Source organism: Polyergus mexicanus, unplaced genomic scaffold (assembly GCF_030449975.1).
Source record: "Polyergus mexicanus isolate NDT 795.1 unplaced genomic scaffold, iyPolMexi1.0 SCAF_1, whole genome shotgun sequence".
In the NCBI taxonomy this organism is placed as follows: Eukaryota; Metazoa; Arthropoda; class Insecta; order Hymenoptera; family Formicidae; genus Polyergus; species Polyergus mexicanus.
Window position 1 is genome coordinate 1,389,694 of NW_027223321.1, and position 17,310 is coordinate 1,407,003.

Genomic DNA, 17,310 nt, shown 5'->3' on the forward strand with positions numbered 1-17,310 from the left:
ATATCAAATTTTTGAAAAGAAAAGAAAAACATTATAGAGAGAGATCAAATATAAATATCTTGTAACATTTAAAGTATATAACTTCGAAGATGATAATTGTTGTATTATTGCTATACGTGAAAGAGATACGGAGATACCGAGGTCTCGTAGAACAATGAAAAACTAAAGAACAGAAGTAAAACCTTCAGTTCAAAGTACATAATATTTATGTTTATAGTGTCTTTGATCTAATAACTTCAGCTATAAGAGAGCGATTAAAATAATTTCGTAATAGTGCCGACGTTTCTAAACAGAATTATTAAAGACAATTATCTTACAATGTACGTAGGAGCAAGATAATGGCAGTTCCGTGCAGTCTTCTCTGAATATATTGCTCCACTACATTCAGTACTTTTATTTTGATACGCGCAAAATGCAATTCTTTGATGGACGCAACTACAGAATCAATAAAATTCTCCTGTCGTGCATAGGCCAATGGCCATATCAAACGAAAAGGAGTAGTAGCGCTATTATTGTCATTATAGTGTCTTTAACTGGTACGCAATTTATCGCCAAGGTATACTGACATATGCACATTTAAATACAAATTTGATATTATACTCATTGATTAAGAAGTTTATCAATGTTTTTATATCAAGAAATGACTTATCTGGTGTGGCAGCCAGTTGTTACAAAAACAGTTTAAATATTCAATGTTTTATGTTTATAATTATATAACTTATACTATACTATATTTTAAATGTAGATATGTGGTTTGTTCTCGATTGAAGATATCGATATATTCATCGATTCTCTTTCACCATTAATAGTCGATATAGGATGTGGAGTAAAATTAATCACTTGTATATTAAAGGCAAGGGAGGTATGTGATATCACGATATTTTCAATTAATATATATATATATATATATATATACATATATATATATATAATCTAATAATTATTATCTAATATATTATTTTATGTAATAATTATAATCTCGTAAAAATTTAACGAAGTTTAAAAAATTACATATATATATGTATATAATTTTATTAAACTTCGTTAAATCTTTACGAGATAGTATTAATTGTATGTCACTTATTAAATAATTAAAACGCGAGAGTATTTATAAAATCTCAATCACATAAAATATATTGCAATTTAGGATATCTCTCCCTCTTTCTTTAAAAATAAAACTCAATTGCAGATCAAAGGACTTTTTGATCGAATACAAAGCGATTGGCAATTGCTAATGAAATCGACCCACATTAAAATTCTTAATAATTATGCGCAAAATGGGCGAACATTTACAATCATATACGCAAGTAAGTAAAATAAATTTATCCAACGAAGAAAAAAGAAAATTACGTACAAGCGATAATTATAAGCAAAGTAATATTTGTCTCGATAAATAGCCGTCATATAACTTCGATCGTACGCGAACACTTCATTAAAATCACTATAAAATCACATTAAAACGTAATTAAAGGAAAAAGATAAAATGAGATAAAAATGCGATAATTTTTTTATTTAGTATTTTATTTCGATATTTTGAAATATATAAAATATATGAGATAATTTATCTTATTTTCTAGAATAAAAACTTGTCTCTCTCTCTTGCTCTCTTTTAAAACATAAATTTGCGATTTTATTTTATTGATATCACAGTATAAACTAAAGAAAAAAAAAAAAAAAAAAAAGATAAGTAAAAATATTTGATTTATTTAGGTGCTTTTTATTCTGCATTGGTGTTATTTATGCTAGTGCCATTGTTACAACCATTGTTTCTGCATTCTACTTCAAATAATACAGCTCGACCATTACTACACCAGGTCGAATACTATATTGATATGGACAAATATTACTTTCCCATCTTAGTTCATGGATATGCTACAGCTATTATTTGCGTAAGCATAGCCATTGCAGCGGACACTATGTATGTAATCATGATACAACATGTTTGTGGACTATTTAAGATCATCGGGTAAGAATCTCACAAAATTTATTCCTATTAAAATATATTGAATTGATGTAGAGTATTTATGATATACATATTAATAAATATAAATAGAATCACAATTTTAAAACTATTGTATCAACTGCTTTAGGCAACAACTAGAAAATATAATAAAGGAAGATAATCTAGAGATAAATCTTAAACCATTTGTAACAGTCGATGAACCATATAAAAATATTATAAAAAGCATTCATGCACATAAAAATGCTTTAAGGTTTGCACTATAATATAGCATACTATCAGTTCACTATTTTATATTGGTTCATATGTATCTTTCACTAGAATTAACTATATCACAATGTACTTAAACAATATATATTTACTAGATATATATAAACATGAATATATATATATATATATATATATATATATATATATATATATACGCTTTTAATTTAATTATATTTTTATCTAAAATTTGCGTATATATTTATGTAGGTTTGCCAGTCTCGTCGAAACTACATTCAGTCAAATGTTTCTTATACTAGCAGGTTTTAATATGCTTATCATGAGTATGACAGGAGTTACGGTAATTTTATTCATATTCGTAATAATGATGCTATTAATCATATTGTGCTGATAAATAATAAATTACCAATCTATAGATATATTAATTTATTGCAAAAATAAAAATGTACTAAAATATTTCAATATAAATAATCTAATAAAATTAGTTAGAAAAAATATATAAATGTCAAATCATAACATTAATTATTTTGCATTTTATTATTTTGTATTAATTTTACTTAGGCTGCGACAAACATGAACAAGCCGGAAGAATTTTTAAGACAGATAACATTTGCGTGCGCATTATTAGTGCATCTATTTTTTGAGAGTTTTCAAGCACAAAGTCTAATCGATCACAGTGCATATATTCATATTAATTTGTACGTACAAATATTTTTATGTTATTAAGAAATGCTAAAATGTAATAACGTGACGCATGTATCTGTAAAATATCCGAAAGAGAGAGTAATTTTTTTTCAGGACATTATATATATTTATTTATTAATGTACGTAAAATAATAATTATAAAATAATAATTATAAATTTTATAACTCAAAGTTATCATATTTAATAAAATGAATTGAGTTTGTCTGTTAATTTGGAAATTAAATATGAAAGAAATATGAAATTTCGTTTAAAATTAACTTTAACTTCGTGCATGTGTGCATATAAAAATATTCTTAGGTATAAGAAACATCTTTCCTTTTGCAGAATGAATATAGCATGGTATCAAACCTCATTTCGAACAAGGAAAATTTTAATCTTTATGATAATGAAAACGCGAGAACCTTGTGTACTAACAGCAGGAAAGATGTTCGTGATATCCATGGATACTTTTTCTACAGTAAGATTTGCATATTATGCTTGTGTTTAATAAACAATATTTATCAAAGAAAATAGCATTCATTATCACTTCATTGGCACTTAATTTATAGAAAAATAGAAAAATCGAATTATATAATTTAGAATCTAATATCTTATTATCAGAATTAACAAAAATTAAGATATGCTAATATTTGCGTATCACAATTTTAATATTATTTATTCTTTTTTAAGATCGTACGCACATCAGTATCGTATTTTACGATGTTGCGGTCGATGCAATAATCAATTTACTTCGTTGAAACTAACTCGTAAGCTCTCTTTAATGCCGCCGTACTAAATATTTTTGATTGTAAATATGCAGTCTTGTGTATTTGCCAATAGATTCGTAGAAAATAAAAAATCTAAAAATAAATTAAATTATTAGTTAAATTAAATTATTAGAAATATCTCTGTAATTCTTCTTTTAAATACGATAATCAACACGCACACATATGTGCAAATATCAAACAGATATAATTAGTTATAATTATAATTATAGTTATAAAAAAAATTATCGACTGTGATACATATAAAAAAACGAGATATCTACAGTAAGTTAAAAATATTTCAAATATATATGTAATTCATTTTGCAATGTTTTACCTGAGGAAAAGTTGAAAATAAATAATAATCATGACTTTAACATCCCATAGAAGTGGAAAGGGAAGAAAAACTGATTTTACAATGTTGTACTCCATCCTAAAAATTTTATTTTTGTAGGTTTATACGGCAATCCTACATTTGATTGTATTTTAATTGGATTAAATTTTACATTATATTCGAGTACACCATTTTTGATAATATTTAGAAATCTATAAAAATAATTTATATTTGTAATATATCTACAATATATAAATATTCTATAGAATTGTATTGAACTTACTCTGTTGCATAATATTCATTCTCAGTGATATATAAAATATCATCAACATATCTGCACAAAAGTCCATTACTTGCATATGCAAAGAATATTTCTTTCAACATATTTTCATAATATATATCAGATAAAATTGGTGATACCCGCATACCCTGTGGCACACCATGCTTTATTAAATATACTTGACAGTCTATTTTAACCTATAGTATAAAGGTATTAATTAATATTAATCCCAACTTTAATATATCTTTGTTTTACCTTCTGTTCAAATATTAATTTGTTTATCTTAGCCATCAGCTTTCCCACTTTAACTAACTTGGTTCTTTTTTTGTTCATAACTGCCTTTTTATTTATTGCTTTCTTCAGATATTGAGATACAAATTGCACTGTTTCTATGTTTTTTCTATTCTTTGATGTAGTATATCTCTTTACCGCAATGTAATTTCTGTGATTTAATTTTAATTCCTTACAGCATGTAGTAATAATATCGTATAATTTTTCTACAAGATAGGAAATAAACAATGCTTATTGGTAAATGTCTTCTAATTTAAATGTGATAAATAATTAATAAATTATACCTTGTATAATTGAGCCAAATGCATCTTGTATATCACAACGCACATAATATAATCGATTTTTGGTTGAAGCTTTAAATTGAAAAACTGCCTGCTTGCAGCTTGTTATAGTTGGAGTTCCATTTTCATTAAAGTATGTAACATACAATTGCTGCAAAAATCTCAAAACAAGATCAACATCATCAAATTCCTTTTTAATATTATATCTGAAATTATATGTAACATATGTAATATATAAAATTTTGTTAATGATATTTATATTTACTTGCAGCATAAATAAAAGAATTATATATACTTTGTTATTAATAAAGCTCTCAAACCAGAAGAACTTGGGATATATCTATATGTTCCAACAGGTATATTAAATTTCAACTCATTTATTTTCACAGGTATCCATGGTACAAGACCACATGTACTAATTTTTTCCTTTATAAATTCTTCTTGCATATTGCACCAATCATTTTTTGCAATATAAACCCATTGACTTTTAACTGATAACAATACTACATATTGATGTAAAATTTTTATTATATATCGTGCAAAGAACCAATGTAACAGTTTTAATACAATTATCCATCGTACTGTATTATTGTCAATTAAATGCAACCAGTCAATATTGAAAATCTGTAAAAGTCAGAGGTTTCAGAAAACATTGAATATTTTAAATCGTTAGGAAGAAAAGATGATCTTGACAAAAACAAAATTATTATCTGTTTTAATTAAAATAAACATACATCAAACTTGTTGAACAATGGTTGCATGTTTAATAATGCCCCAGTAGCTTTTTTTCTTTTCACAGTCCTTTTAAAAGCTTTTGTTATGAATTTATTTCTTGGAACAGTAATTAAAAGACAGCCTATCCTTCTTTTTATAAATTTAAAATTTTTTCTTGTTCCAAATAATCCCGAAGGAATATTTTTATCTAATAGCAAATTAAAGAAAGATTTCAGTGAACGTCGATCAATTTGATTCTTATATTTTTTTTTTTTTGCATACTTATTGCTATCTCTTGCTATAATATATTTCAATTTCTCGAAATAATTAAATCTATTATGCCGATTTCTGAATGATTCTAAAATCGGTGACAAGATAGGTATAACAACATTAAGATTAATGTCTCTGTAACATTCCTTAAGTCCAATATCTGTATTCAGTATGTCACGACATATTGTTTGTCCTGTATTTCCATTCTCTAATATATGATATTTTGAGATTTTTGCCATAGTACGGCCTGTCTTCCTTATTCGACATCTAGATGCAAACAAATTCACTGTAGAATTATATGTTCCAATTGGAACCGAGTTTGTAACTTTTGTTCTTGATTCCAACTTTGAACATTGCCTGTTTAGAAATAATGTTTTTTTAACATAAGGCATATCTTTTTCTACAAAAAACAATTGATGTAGAAAAGAAAATAATCAAAATAACATAATAAATAATCATATCCTAGTTAATGTAATCATATTTCTTCCAAATAAAACGAGATTTATATAGAATATAGAATAAATGTATTTCACATATAAATAAAAACCTTTGAAAACTCATTTTCTTTTTATAATCTTCATTTAATAACTATTAGCGTTATATATTTTACACTACACATACAGGTAAAAATTAGTTTAAAATAATATATAGAATAAATTGAGGGAAATAAACGAGGGAAAAATGCGACATAAAAAAACAAACATTGAGCATTTGAGCATTGAGCGGCATCTCAGTGAAGAATAGAAAGAAGCATTAGCTATATAATATGATGAAGGATGCACTTGAAGCTACAAATGGTTCGGTCCCTCATAGGTGGTTATTTAAAAATTTTCTAAAATTTCTCTAGATTGATACATCTATTTCTATTCCACTTGACGTTCAAAATGCTTCGAATCATTTGATTGATCAATCAGAGCAAAGCAATCTCTGCTCCTGACTCCTGATTGGGTGTATTTAGTACAACAATTCCTTATTGTTTGTGATTAGTATATACTTTTACATCCATCAAAAATCTAAAAGCAACGCCAATCATTAATCAAATGCTACGAAACATTTCTGATAACACGCGGAGGGCAGAAAGAGCGCAATTATAAAGAACAGATCTTTTCCTAATTTTTTTTTCGAATTACAAATGTAAAAAAAGCGCGAAACTTAACGCGTAATTTCCTAGAAAATTGCCGAAATTAGAAAATTATTGAAAAAATTCTGTGTTAAAAAATATATTACTTTTAAAGTGTAAAATATAACCTACGGAATAAATAAATAGTAACAATGAATATCTGATAATAAGAAGCAAATTAGTGTAGATAAGGAAGAATTTTTTTTTTTTTTTCTAACACTCGTATGCTGTCTTCCCGTGAATCTATATACAAATTCATTTAATACTTTAATGATTATTAAGAATATAGGTTATATTTGACGCGCTCTTTTTATATTTTTCTACAGCGCTACAAGAGAGAAAGTGCTTGGTTTTAAAGATATTGTAATTACCATCGTATTCTATGATTTTTTTTTCTTCTTAAATATATTTTTTCCATGAGAAGTTATTGCATCTACAAAAATGTTGCGAAAAATGAACAGTTTACTACAAATTGCTGTGAGTATATCTTGTTCACATAAAGAAATTTTCGACAAAAATTGGTAAAAATTTCATGGAGACTCTAACACAGTATAATATTTTCTTAATAGGCTTGTGGACAGAAAATGAGGAGTAGGAATCTAAACTTTGTACCTATCGTAGTGGAACAAAGTGGACGTGGTGAACGCGCGTATGACATTTACTCGCGTCTTTTAAAGGAGAGAATTATTTGTCTCATGGGTCCGGTACGATATATAATTTTTTGTGTACCAGATATTAATTTATAATCTTGAAACAATGCTTTTTTTTTTTTTATAGATTACAGATGATGTATCTTCTGCGGTAATTGCTCAACTTCTTTTCTTGCAATCGGAAAGCAGTAAAAATCCGATTCATTTGTATATTAACTCACCTGGTGGGAGTGTAACAGCAGGACTTGGAATATATGATACTATGCAATATGTCCTTCCACCTGTTTCTACATGGTGTGTAGGTCAAGCATGTTCTATGGCCAGTCTACTTTTGGCTGCTGGAACTAAAGGCATGCGTCATTCTTTACCAAATGCTAGAATCATGACGCATCAACCATCGGGAGGAGTACAAGGCCAAGCTACAGATATTCAGATTCAAGCTTTAGAAATTCTTAAGTTGAAAAAACAAATCAATGAATTATATGTAAAACATACTGGCCAGGATTTAGAAAAAATAGGTACATATATTTCTTTCTAAATATTTCTTTTTATAGATTTATGAAATGTTTTTGTATTTAATAAAATAATTTTATATTCTTGCACAGAAAAGAGTATGGAAAGAGATAATTTCATGAGTCCAACACAAGCTAAGGAATTTGGAATAATAGACAAAGTGTTAGCTCATCCTATGCAAGAAGAATCTACAGAAGCGACAATAGAGAATACTGCAAGTGCAACAACAAAATCTTAATATTGTTGGATAGGATACAGGTATAAAAGTTTGGTTTCATTGTTATTGTAATAAATGCATTAAAAAAGGTGTATTTATCAATATTTAATATAATATAAACTATTTATAAAACAATTATATAAACTATATTCTATTCAACTGTGCTTGTGGAAGGAGTATATTTACCCTTTTTCAAATTTTGGTATATATATAAAATATACTAATTTATAACAACAGAATATGAATGAATATGGAGATAATATAATCACCTATATTCTTTCTTCATGTTATATCTTCATAATTAGAGATAAGCATGGTCACTAAAAGCAAGCGTATAACTTGCAATATATGAAACACCTATTCACCTTACAATATAATATGATATGTTAAAAGTTTGCTTCTATTAAAGTTTTATAGTTCAATGTATAATTATGCAAATTGTTTAAAATTTACAGATTTATTTATTCTTATAAATCAGTAAATATATCGTTTTCATATATATACCCTGTGTTTGTATAATCATTATCTTAAAATTTTATCTTAAAATTCTGTTTGTATTTTATTATTGTGAATATCACATGCACGCGCGAGCGCACATATTTTTATATATTTATTATTTTAATTTTTATATGTATTAACTTTTTTAAAATTCCGAATACATTCATGATCTTATTTGATCATACTCTGACAACAATTAAGAAAACAAAACTCGTACAAAATAATGAACAGACAATGGAAGACAAAACCTTGCATCCCATAATATATACATATAGATAGATTCGATATGGAAATACGAGTGTTTTATTGCGCAGTATATCTTTATAACTTTTAATGATGTGTGTAGTATTTGAATGTATTTAATAATCCTATATATCAAAATATCCCATTTAAGATCTATTATCACCAGAAATGCTTTATATCGAAAAAAGCTCTACAAAGAAATATATTTCATAAAAAGGACGGAATAGTTTGTGCTGCATAAAATTAGTATCTTAAAAAGAATTAAGCAAAATTGCCCATAAAAATCGATCGTTGTAAAAAAAAAAAAAAAAAAATACCTCAAGAAACTATTTTTGTCAAAACTATTATCATCCCTCGCGAAAGACCAGTCTTGTGCATTATTTATTTTAATGACATCCGTTTTGGAGATCCTATTGCGGACAGACTTGTGCGTGTGCGAGCATCAGTATATCTTTCTTTTCTTTCGGAAATCTAAGTTCACGTCCCGCTAATCGCGCAGTTTCAAGTTCTCGCTCGGCTAAAGCCAATTCCATTGCCACGACTCCACCACCACTCTCATGTTCTCTAGCTACCCAATCTAATGCCATTTGGCTACGCATATCGTCGTCTAATGCCCGATGACTATAATGCGCGACTACTTCCTGCCTACTGCATTGCCTCTCTCTCATAGCTTTTAAAGAACCATTCCAATGAAGTAATTGAAAGACTGTCATTAGCTCTTGGAATTCCAACATTGTTCTTCCACGATTGCACTCCAACATAAAACGAAATGCACCTATACCTGTATTTGGATCTTCTTTCTCATCGCCACTTCCCTGAAAACATATGTATAAACAATCGTCTTTACTATAATAAATAAATTTGGATATTTTATTTACTTGTGTTTGACTACTGACTCCGTTTGGTGTTGCTGAAGGTTTTGCAAAACTGGCTCTTGCTTCTGCAACAGCTTTCTCAATAAAATCATCGGTAATTTTTCTCGATGGATGTTCATTAAATACAGAGTTCATCAGTGCAATTTTTGCAGCCGATCTGCGTGCTTCCGCCTTTGTGGGACAATTTTGAAAACTTCCAAAACAAGATCCTCCAGGAAGTGTTACATAACAAATGTAAGGTGGATTAGCACCAGGGACAGACTCATAAATGACTAACGCGCCATTTCTCAATTCTGCACCTCTGGCTTGTTTCATTTGCCAAAATTCTTGCAATGCTTCCACAACGTTTACTGTATTGAAAAAAAAAATAATAATAATATAGAAAGCTGTATATAAAATAGACAAATGCTCTCATACAATTATGATAAATTTAAAATAAGATATTTTATTATACCTCTTCCATAACCTTGACTGTGCTTTGCAAAGCTGTTAACAACTGTATCTACAGCTTCTCTTAAAACTTGCTTAGCACGGGCATCTACCAGTCCACTTGTGACCCCCATATTTTCAGGAACGCGAGATTTTGTCTTAACTGGCATCATGCCCTGCATCACTCAAAAACTTGCACTCATTTACTCTGAAAGCATAATGTTCTCCTTCAATATTATCTCAATAATTTCTAAATTATGTTTTCACATGCGATCTCTTTCTTCATACTAAAATAAAATTTTTTATAAAAACAATATATAAAATGAATGTACAATACATAAAGTACATAAATATAAAAAAATATATATTTACAAAAAGTGTGGAAAGTATTTTTCAGGAATTAAAATGTTAAGTGTGAGAAAATGGACATTGGAATTCATCTGGATTCGCAAAATTGCGCAAAGATTCTTGAAATATCACGAGTCCTTTATGTGTGACAAGCACGATTCATTTCATTGTCACTGTTGACACTTGAATCCGCAATCAGGATTAAATATCATGCCGTATCATAATCGCGTCGCGAATACTCACCGAGGAATCGGCGAGACAATGCTACGAACACCGTCTTCCTGGTGATGATCGTCGACGTACGGCGCGACAAGGGTCGAATGATGCCGCGACAACGGAGGCGAAGGGACGGCGGTTGCATCAGGCGTTTGAAGGAACCCTGGTGGCCCGATCGCGCGCACGGACCCGGATGCCCAGGAATTCGCGTAAATTACTCTCCGATCGGGGCACCGCGCCGAGCGCCGCGGGATCAAATTGCAAGACACATATAACGCGTTTAATGGCCCCGGACCGCTGACGATTTCCAGAAAACCAGGGCCGGGCGGCACGAGCGGGCGCCCCGCGTCCACCGCTCGCTCTTCGTCCATCTAAGGGTTTCGCCTTTTCCATCTAAATACCGTGTTTTTCTCTTCCTTTTTGCTAACGGGGACCAGGGTCGCAACGTTTGGCGCGACGCCCGCGACTCGTGTCAACGATTCGTTTATTAGAAAAAAGAAAAAAAAAGTCAAATAAATTATCGATAATTAATATAATTAATAAGATAAATTAATAAATTAATAAAATGAATGAGATAATATAACAAAATTGATAAAATTAATAAAATATGAATTAATAAACATAAACTAAAAGAACGGGATAAATTGATTGCATAATGTGTATAATTTGTAAAAAAGAATACGATAATAATATATATTATATGCTCTTCTTAACACGTGTATCATCGAATATCGTAATGCGAAATTTAATTATATACATATATATATTGCATTATTGAGAGGCTTCTTTTTTTATGAATTGCATTCTGTGCAAGATCTTTTTGCACGATACTTTATGAAAATCTTATATTGAAAAAATATTTGCAGAAAATTATTTCGTTGCGTGTCGTATAAATAAAAACTATAAAAACATATTACATCAGTAAGATATGTAATAAAAAAATATTTTGATCATTGTTTTTTGTTTGCAGTATATGTTTTATTATAAGTGACGACAAAATCTTTTATTATTACTTGCTAAAAAAAATTAGAAACCAGGAATTATAGAGAAAATTAAAATTGAACCGAAAAAAATCGTGTCACAATTTTATCTTTCTCTGTAATCTTTACAGATTTATTTCTCGTATACGTGGATTGCACGCAAAAAAACTAATGTAAAACTTTTATATATACATATTATACAATATATATATGTCAGACATTATCGGAGCAACTTGAATAATTTGCGATCTAGATGATTGGTGATTTTTAGGAGAGGATAGATGCGACAGATGCACCGTATCGTGGTAACTTTTAAAACTCCTTTTTGTGAAATGCACCTGTAGGTAAAACAGTACTATTATCATGGCACAATACTTTTATCTTGTTTCAACAGAAAGAATACTAATTCACTAACACATTTTGACGTGATTAAAATTTAACAAATGATTTTTAAAAACTGCGTTTTTTGTAACGAACATATATTTTGACATTTACAAACACACTTTATTTACTTTCCTATATACTTATTTAAAACTATTCTTTTCATTTCACGCATATATATAAATAAAAATGTATATTAATATTCTTTTATTTGTCATTATTCGTAAATTGAAAATTATTAAAAAAATATTCATCAAACTTTTAAAACCTTGAATACGAAAGAGATGTATAACAGTATGATATTATATGATAATATTGGAACCAAATTACAATTAATTCCTCGTACATTTTATTATTTTTAAAGTAATATATATCTCATCACTATTTTTCATTTATATTATATATATCGATGTTCAATTATCGCCACAAACACGTGCGCACATATCCACCTAAAAAAGTTGGTCTCTTTTACATTGATCATATTATAATATTCGATCGAATCATAGGCGTCATTATCATTATGCACGCGTAATAAACAGTCGGATAAAAATTCAATACACCGAGTAATTTATAGGAAAAAAGCGATATGCTTTGATGAATATATATAAATCCCCTCGGAATCCGCTTCTTATCGGCGCTTCTAATCGTATAAAAATGCAGGTATAATATGGACGATACGTGGCAAAAGTCGCGTTCCTTGCCCCCGAAACAGCTAGCCGAAAGCAGGAAAAGCCCGCGAACGGCAACGATTTACGCGCGTATGTTTCCCGCGTGGTTACTGAGTGCAACACCGTGTGCATAGGCTCGTGTTTATATGTGTACGACGGATCAGCTGAGCGCCAGCTGTGCCGCGCGCCCGATCAGCCAATAGGCGGCGAGTATAGCAGCGCATCCAGATCCAGGCGCCCACCGCTTCGGCGTTCCCGCGAAACGCCAATTCGCAAGCACTAGTAGTTTGTGTCGCGCGACAGAGAATCGTGCCCTTCCTTCCATCGTCTGTCAAGTTTTTTGTAAAGTTCACGTACGTTAGATCGCGAGTGCATCCCCGCGTCCTTCGATACGGAGATCCGATGTGAAAATCGCAATCGAAGACAACGTGGATCGAGAGGAGAAACATAGATGTGCGTGACGCGCAGCTGCGTGGCTTCGGCGGGCTTTCGCACCTTCCGTTTGCCGCGCGCGACCCTTTGAGCCCGATGCGTCTCGTCCCAACACCAGGACACGTGTCTATGAACCCAATCGACGTCGATTACAGTATTCCGAGGGGTAATTTTGGCCGTACGAGCTGGTCGAGCGTGGCATCTCGTCGGAGGGACGCCGATCGTGGAGTCGCATTCGGACGGCCAGAGAAATCGGAGTCGACAGGCGAAAAGGGAGGTATCCAGGAATCCAGGTATTACGACAACATCACCCGTGAAATTGTGTCAGAAAAATCTGGAAAATTTGCCCCCTCTTTGAGGTTATGTAGCGCATATAGAGGGCGTTACGGGACATGCAGGGGTTGGTCATCGTTTCGCGCGCTGTACTCCCGCGCTTCGATATCCACGTCCTCAATTTTTACCGGAATATTGTTAATTCGCAATTCGCTCATACTGCAGAATAGCTTGTAAAAGAGACGAATAAATTTTCCGATCGTCGAAATCATCGCTGGATGAAAATCGTGAGACGATATATCGAATCAAAGGCGGCGCAAGAGGACGTGCATTATGGCGATCGGGTGCGTGTAGGCTTCGCGCGCTCCTCCGTTTTTCATCATTTTCCCGAGGAAATTGTCGCACCTAGATCGAGGAAATTGGACGGACGCTTCATCCGAGAATCTCCACTATCACGGGCACTTGGAAGAAAATAATTCTGACGGCAAATATTTTTCCTACAGGTCAATAATCACGCGACAAGATGCCACAGACTAGGTGAGTGATCGATGTTCCATTTGGTGTAAAAATTTAGATATATCTCTCTTTCATGGACTCAGGATCATTTAGCGTACGATGAAATCGATTCGGCGCGTATCAATTGTCTGATTAAAAATATTTTTTTTCTATTCCCGCTCGAACTTTTTACTCCTATAACCTTTGTTCTTTGCATACTTTCTTTTCCGAAACTTTAGCAACTTTCCTTCAATAAAGCGATAATTTAACATTTTCTTACCTTTTCCAATAATCCCGTTTACAATATAAATCTGCAAACTAACGGCACATTAGCTCTAAAAAGATTTTTGATGCTTATTGCATTTTTGTACATTAATAGGAAATATCTTTGTTTTGATTTATTTTGTTTGCTTTGTACAAACTGTTAGGGCTGAACAAAATATTAGGAGAAATTCTTGAGCGGATGATAAATTTTCTTGTACATTTAGTTTGCAGGAAAAGAAGTCGTTGCAAACTTATTTGCAAGGAGGCAAGGCACAATCTTTAAAACGTAAGAGACGTACAACAGAACTCTCAGAGGATTCGGAAAACATATATCCACCTGCTAAAGTAGCGGCATTGTCTCATGTCTCGTACACGGAATCTTGTCATAGTACACATTCAGTAGATACTGCATGCACTCCTCAACATCAGACATCTCCATTGAAAGAACAGCAAGAGCCAGCTACATGGTCGGAGTTAAGAACTGCAACTTGTTTTTTAACACCATCAGCCTCTAATAGCACATCTATTAGACCTAGTCCATTACCATCTCTTCCATGGGCCGATGGCACCCAAGTATGGTCTCTTATGTGCCTTGGGGATGAGAAAACTTTAATTCAGAGAAATCCAGAAATGTTCCAAAGACATCCAACATTGCAGCCACGAATGAGAGCAATTTTATTGGATTGGTTGATTGAAGTTTGCGAAGTGTATAAACTACATAGGGAAACTTATTATCTCGCCATGGACTATATAGATAGATATCTGTCTATTCATCACGATTTACCCAAGAATCAATTGCAACTCATAGGGATAACTTGTCTTTTTATTGCATCTAAGGTTTGTAAACTTTTTTATTTCTTCATGCATTTATCATAACTTATTTAATTGTTTGAAAATGATGTAAATAAAATTTTATTTTTACAATTTAAAGATATATTCATGTTCAAGATTGTAAGACAATTACGAAATAAAGTTTTTAATATATTTACAGGTTGAAGAAATATATCCACCCAAAATCGCGGAATTTGCGTACGTTACGGATGGAGCCTGTACAGAGGAAGAAATTTTAGGAAAAGAGTTAGTGATCTTAAAAGGTCTTGGGTGGAATCTGTCTCCGATAACAGCCCCAGGTTGGCTCAATATTTACATGCAAATTGAATCAGGCGACTCGTCCAAACCAAACACTTTTATATATCCACAATATGGTGGACTGCAATATTCTCAGGCGGCTCAACTGTTAGATTTGGCGACTTTGGATGAAGGTTGTTTAAAGTTTCCATACAGTCATATAGCCGCAGCAGCAATTTACCATACTCAAGGAAGAGAGTGCGCAATAAGAGTATCCCGGCTCTCTTGGGAACAGCTTGCTCCCTGTGTCAAATGGCTCACAGCATTTGCCACTACTGTCGCAGAAGAGGAATCCCAGTCTCTCTTAAGGTCTACGATCACAACTGTAGAATCACATTCTGGATCTGGACTGAAAGCCACTGTACCTAATATTGTTATGGACGAATCGCATCGCATACAGACTCATGTAGTCGATTTAAATATGTTGGAAAAGGCCCAGCAACGATTGGCTGGAGGAATTCTGAACGGCTATGCGAACGATTCGGATACGAATATTGAATCTGGTAGGCAAAGCCCGAACGAGAGTGGCCTTTTAACCCCACCATCTAGTAATCAAAAAAATTCTCCATTGTCATCATGTCCTACACCACAGTTACATCCTTATACATAACCAAGTAATTGCAAGCATTTTTTATATTACATATGGTAAATTGTTATATTTACTATATTCGATCGTCAATTACTCAGCAGTTACAATGATTTATATAGGAATTTTTGAACAATGTACTTTGGAAAAAACAACGTCACATGCATATATGAGGAAATACTGATAACATTGGGCGTTGTGACACGTTATTGTATATAATATGATGTTTTCTAATTGCATCCATCGTTACAATTAAACGATTGAATTTTAGTAATAAGATTCAGTAAAAGATATCAAGCATTTTTTAAATGTGCACTACATAGCACAATCAGTTTAACATCACTTAATACATACAATTAAAAAAGTGGCTTCGTGTTTATAAATGTCTTTTAAAACATTTATGGACTTGAAATAGGAGCCATACATATGGCTATTTTCTGTGATTATATCTACTGCACTGAAATTTCACATTTTATATTAACATTAGGATTAACTTATGTTTATTATTTTACAAATGTAAATGTAAGAATACAGAGAAATGTTTGTGCCTGCGAAAAGTGCCCTTAAATAAATATTTTTACCTGATTTTAAGAGAGAAAGAGAGCGCATTGTGAATAGTATTCTTTTATACAACGTGCTTTATTGTAATGCAATGTATTACGGCAGCACTTTATTGTGTCGGATGCATATATTTTTATGTATATGTATATTATAGAGAATCTATTTTAAAAATCTTTATTCTTCTCTCTTAAATTGGAGTGAATGACGAGAGATGAGCGAAAGAATCGAGCGTAACGGTAAAACGAAAAAAAAAAAAGACTAATAATCCTTAATGAGTAAGCATTAAAATTTTGTGGTGAATTTTGCACTGCCCGGCATGTAATAATAACGTGGCAGTTTATACATATTTGTATGAAGAGTTTGACAATAAATAAAATCGCAAATTTATGGCATTGTAAATTGATTATTCTCGTATTTTCGATGATTATCCTCTAACTTGTTTATATTATTTATACAGAGACAGAGAAAAAAAAATTATAAAACTGCGTGTCTAAATCTATACTTTAAACAATATACTGCTAAAAGATAATCAAGGAAAGAATTTAATCATGATTAACATCGATTGCACGTTAGCGCAACAGCTGCGACAAGGCGGGAAAGATTTGCGGCTGGCTCTCAATTTCAAAT

The 17,310-nt window shown here is 31.3% G+C and overlaps 5 protein-coding genes across 8 annotated transcripts; 3 read left to right on the forward strand and 2 right to left on the reverse strand.

The window, feature by feature from the left end:
• Positions 1-401: 401 nt before the first annotated feature.
• LOC138937854 (odorant receptor 9a-like) lies at positions 402-3,656 on the forward strand. The gene is made up of 9 exons (XM_070304505.1): positions 402-556; positions 746-862; positions 1,190-1,307; positions 1,711-1,966; positions 2,091-2,213; positions 2,438-2,528; positions 2,750-2,886; positions 3,218-3,350; positions 3,563-3,656. Exons 1-9 carry the CDS (start codon positions 413-415, stop codon positions 3,611-3,613), a joined length of 1,170 nt encoding a protein of 389 aa, XP_070160606.1. The 5' UTR covers positions 402-412; the 3' UTR covers positions 3,614-3,656.
• Tert (telomerase reverse transcriptase) lies at positions 2,366-6,473 on the reverse strand. 2 transcript variants are annotated; one of them, XR_011447579.1, is made up of 8 exons: positions 6,354-6,372; positions 5,557-6,206; positions 5,118-5,446; positions 4,826-5,028; positions 4,506-4,747; positions 4,254-4,447; positions 3,974-4,182; positions 2,366-3,732 (listed from the first exon to the last, which is right to left on the reverse strand). XR_011447579.1 is itself a non-coding variant. In XM_070304500.1 (8 exons), the coding sequence occupies exons 1-8, from the start codon at positions 6,365-6,367 to the stop codon at positions 3,651-3,653; spliced, it is 1,767 nt and encodes a 588-aa protein (XP_070160601.1). In that variant the 5' UTR covers positions 6,368-6,473; the 3' UTR covers positions 2,366-3,650. The 2 variants fall into 2 exon arrangements, 1 of the variants encoding a protein (XP_070160601.1); XM_070304500.1 differs by having other exon boundaries at positions 3,974-4,069; positions 5,557-6,163; positions 6,354-6,473.
• Positions 6,474-6,806: 333 nt separating this feature from the next.
• Positions 6,807-8,708, forward strand: Clpp (Caseinolytic protease proteolytic subunit). The gene is made up of 4 exons (XM_070308053.1): positions 6,807-7,403; positions 7,496-7,630; positions 7,704-8,094; positions 8,182-8,708. The coding sequence occupies exons 1-4, from the start codon at positions 7,368-7,370 to the stop codon at positions 8,325-8,327; spliced, it is 708 nt and encodes a 235-aa protein (XP_070164154.1). The 5' UTR covers positions 6,807-7,367; the 3' UTR covers positions 8,328-8,708.
• Positions 8,442-11,211, reverse strand: Lft (Limb expression 1 family member lowfat). Of its 3 annotated transcripts, none has more exons than XM_070307832.1 (4): positions 10,943-11,211; positions 10,377-10,559; positions 9,926-10,272; positions 8,442-9,862 (listed from the first exon to the last, which is right to left on the reverse strand). In XM_070307832.1, exons 2-4 carry the CDS (start codon positions 10,531-10,533, stop codon positions 9,458-9,460), a joined length of 909 nt encoding a protein of 302 aa, XP_070163933.1. In that variant the 5' UTR covers positions 10,534-10,559; positions 10,943-11,211; the 3' UTR covers positions 8,442-9,457. The 3 variants fall into 3 exon arrangements, with proteins under 3 accessions (XP_070163933.1, XP_070163849.1, XP_070164023.1); XM_070307922.1 differs by having other exon boundaries at positions 8,443-9,862; positions 9,944-10,272; XM_070307748.1 differs by having other exon boundaries at positions 8,442-10,272.
• Positions 11,212-13,174: 1,963 nt separating this feature from the next.
• Positions 13,175-16,576, forward strand: Cyce (cyclin E). Its single transcript, XM_070304506.1, has 3 exons — positions 13,175-14,186; positions 14,633-15,245; positions 15,400-16,576. Exons 1-3 carry the CDS (start codon positions 14,173-14,175, stop codon positions 16,144-16,146), a joined length of 1,374 nt encoding a protein of 457 aa, XP_070160607.1. The 5' UTR covers positions 13,175-14,172; the 3' UTR covers positions 16,147-16,576.
• The last annotated feature ends 734 nt before the right edge of the window (positions 16,577-17,310 follow it).

Excerpts from the sequence above, each read along its gene's own strand:
- LOC138937854 (XM_070304505.1), top strand. The coding sequence starts at position 413 with ATGCAATTCTTTGATGGACGCAACTACAGAATCAATAAAATTCTCCTG. Across the intron at positions 557-745 it reads GTACGCAATTTATCGCCAAG|ATATGTGGTTTGTTCTCGAT; the intron begins GTATACTGACAT and ends TTTTAAATGTAG. Across the intron at positions 2,214-2,437 it reads GCACATAAAAATGCTTTAAG|GTTTGCCAGTCTCGTCGAAA; the intron begins GTTTGCACTATA and ends ATATTTATGTAG.
- Tert (XM_070304500.1), bottom strand. Across the intron at positions 5,447-5,556 it reads CATTGTTCAACAAGTTTGAT|ATTTTCAATATTGACTGGTT; the intron begins GTATGTTTATTT and ends TGACTTTTACAG. Across the intron at positions 5,029-5,117 it reads AGAGCTTTATTAATAACAAA|ATATAATATTAAAAAGGAAT; the intron begins GTATATATAATT and ends ATATAATTTCAG.
- Clpp (XM_070308053.1), top strand. The coding sequence starts at position 7,368 with ATGTTGCGAAAAATGAACAGTTTACTACAAATTGCT. Across the intron at positions 7,404-7,495 it reads ACAGTTTACTACAAATTGCT|GCTTGTGGACAGAAAATGAG; the intron begins GTGAGTATATCT and ends TTTTCTTAATAG. Across the intron at positions 7,631-7,703 it reads TTATTTGTCTCATGGGTCCG|ATTACAGATGATGTATCTTC; the intron begins GTACGATATATA and ends TTTTTTTTATAG.
- Lft (XM_070307748.1), bottom strand. The coding sequence starts at position 10,533 with ATGCAGGGCATGATGCCAGTTAAGACAAAATCTCGCGTTCCTGAAAAT. Across the intron at positions 10,273-10,376 it reads CAGTCAAGGTTATGGAAGAG|TAAACGTTGTGGAAGCATTG; the intron begins GTATAATAAAAT and ends TTTTCAATACAG.
- Cyce (XM_070304506.1), top strand. Across the intron at positions 15,246-15,399 it reads GTCTTTTTATTGCATCTAAG|GTTGAAGAAATATATCCACC; the intron begins GTTTGTAAACTT and ends ATATATTTACAG.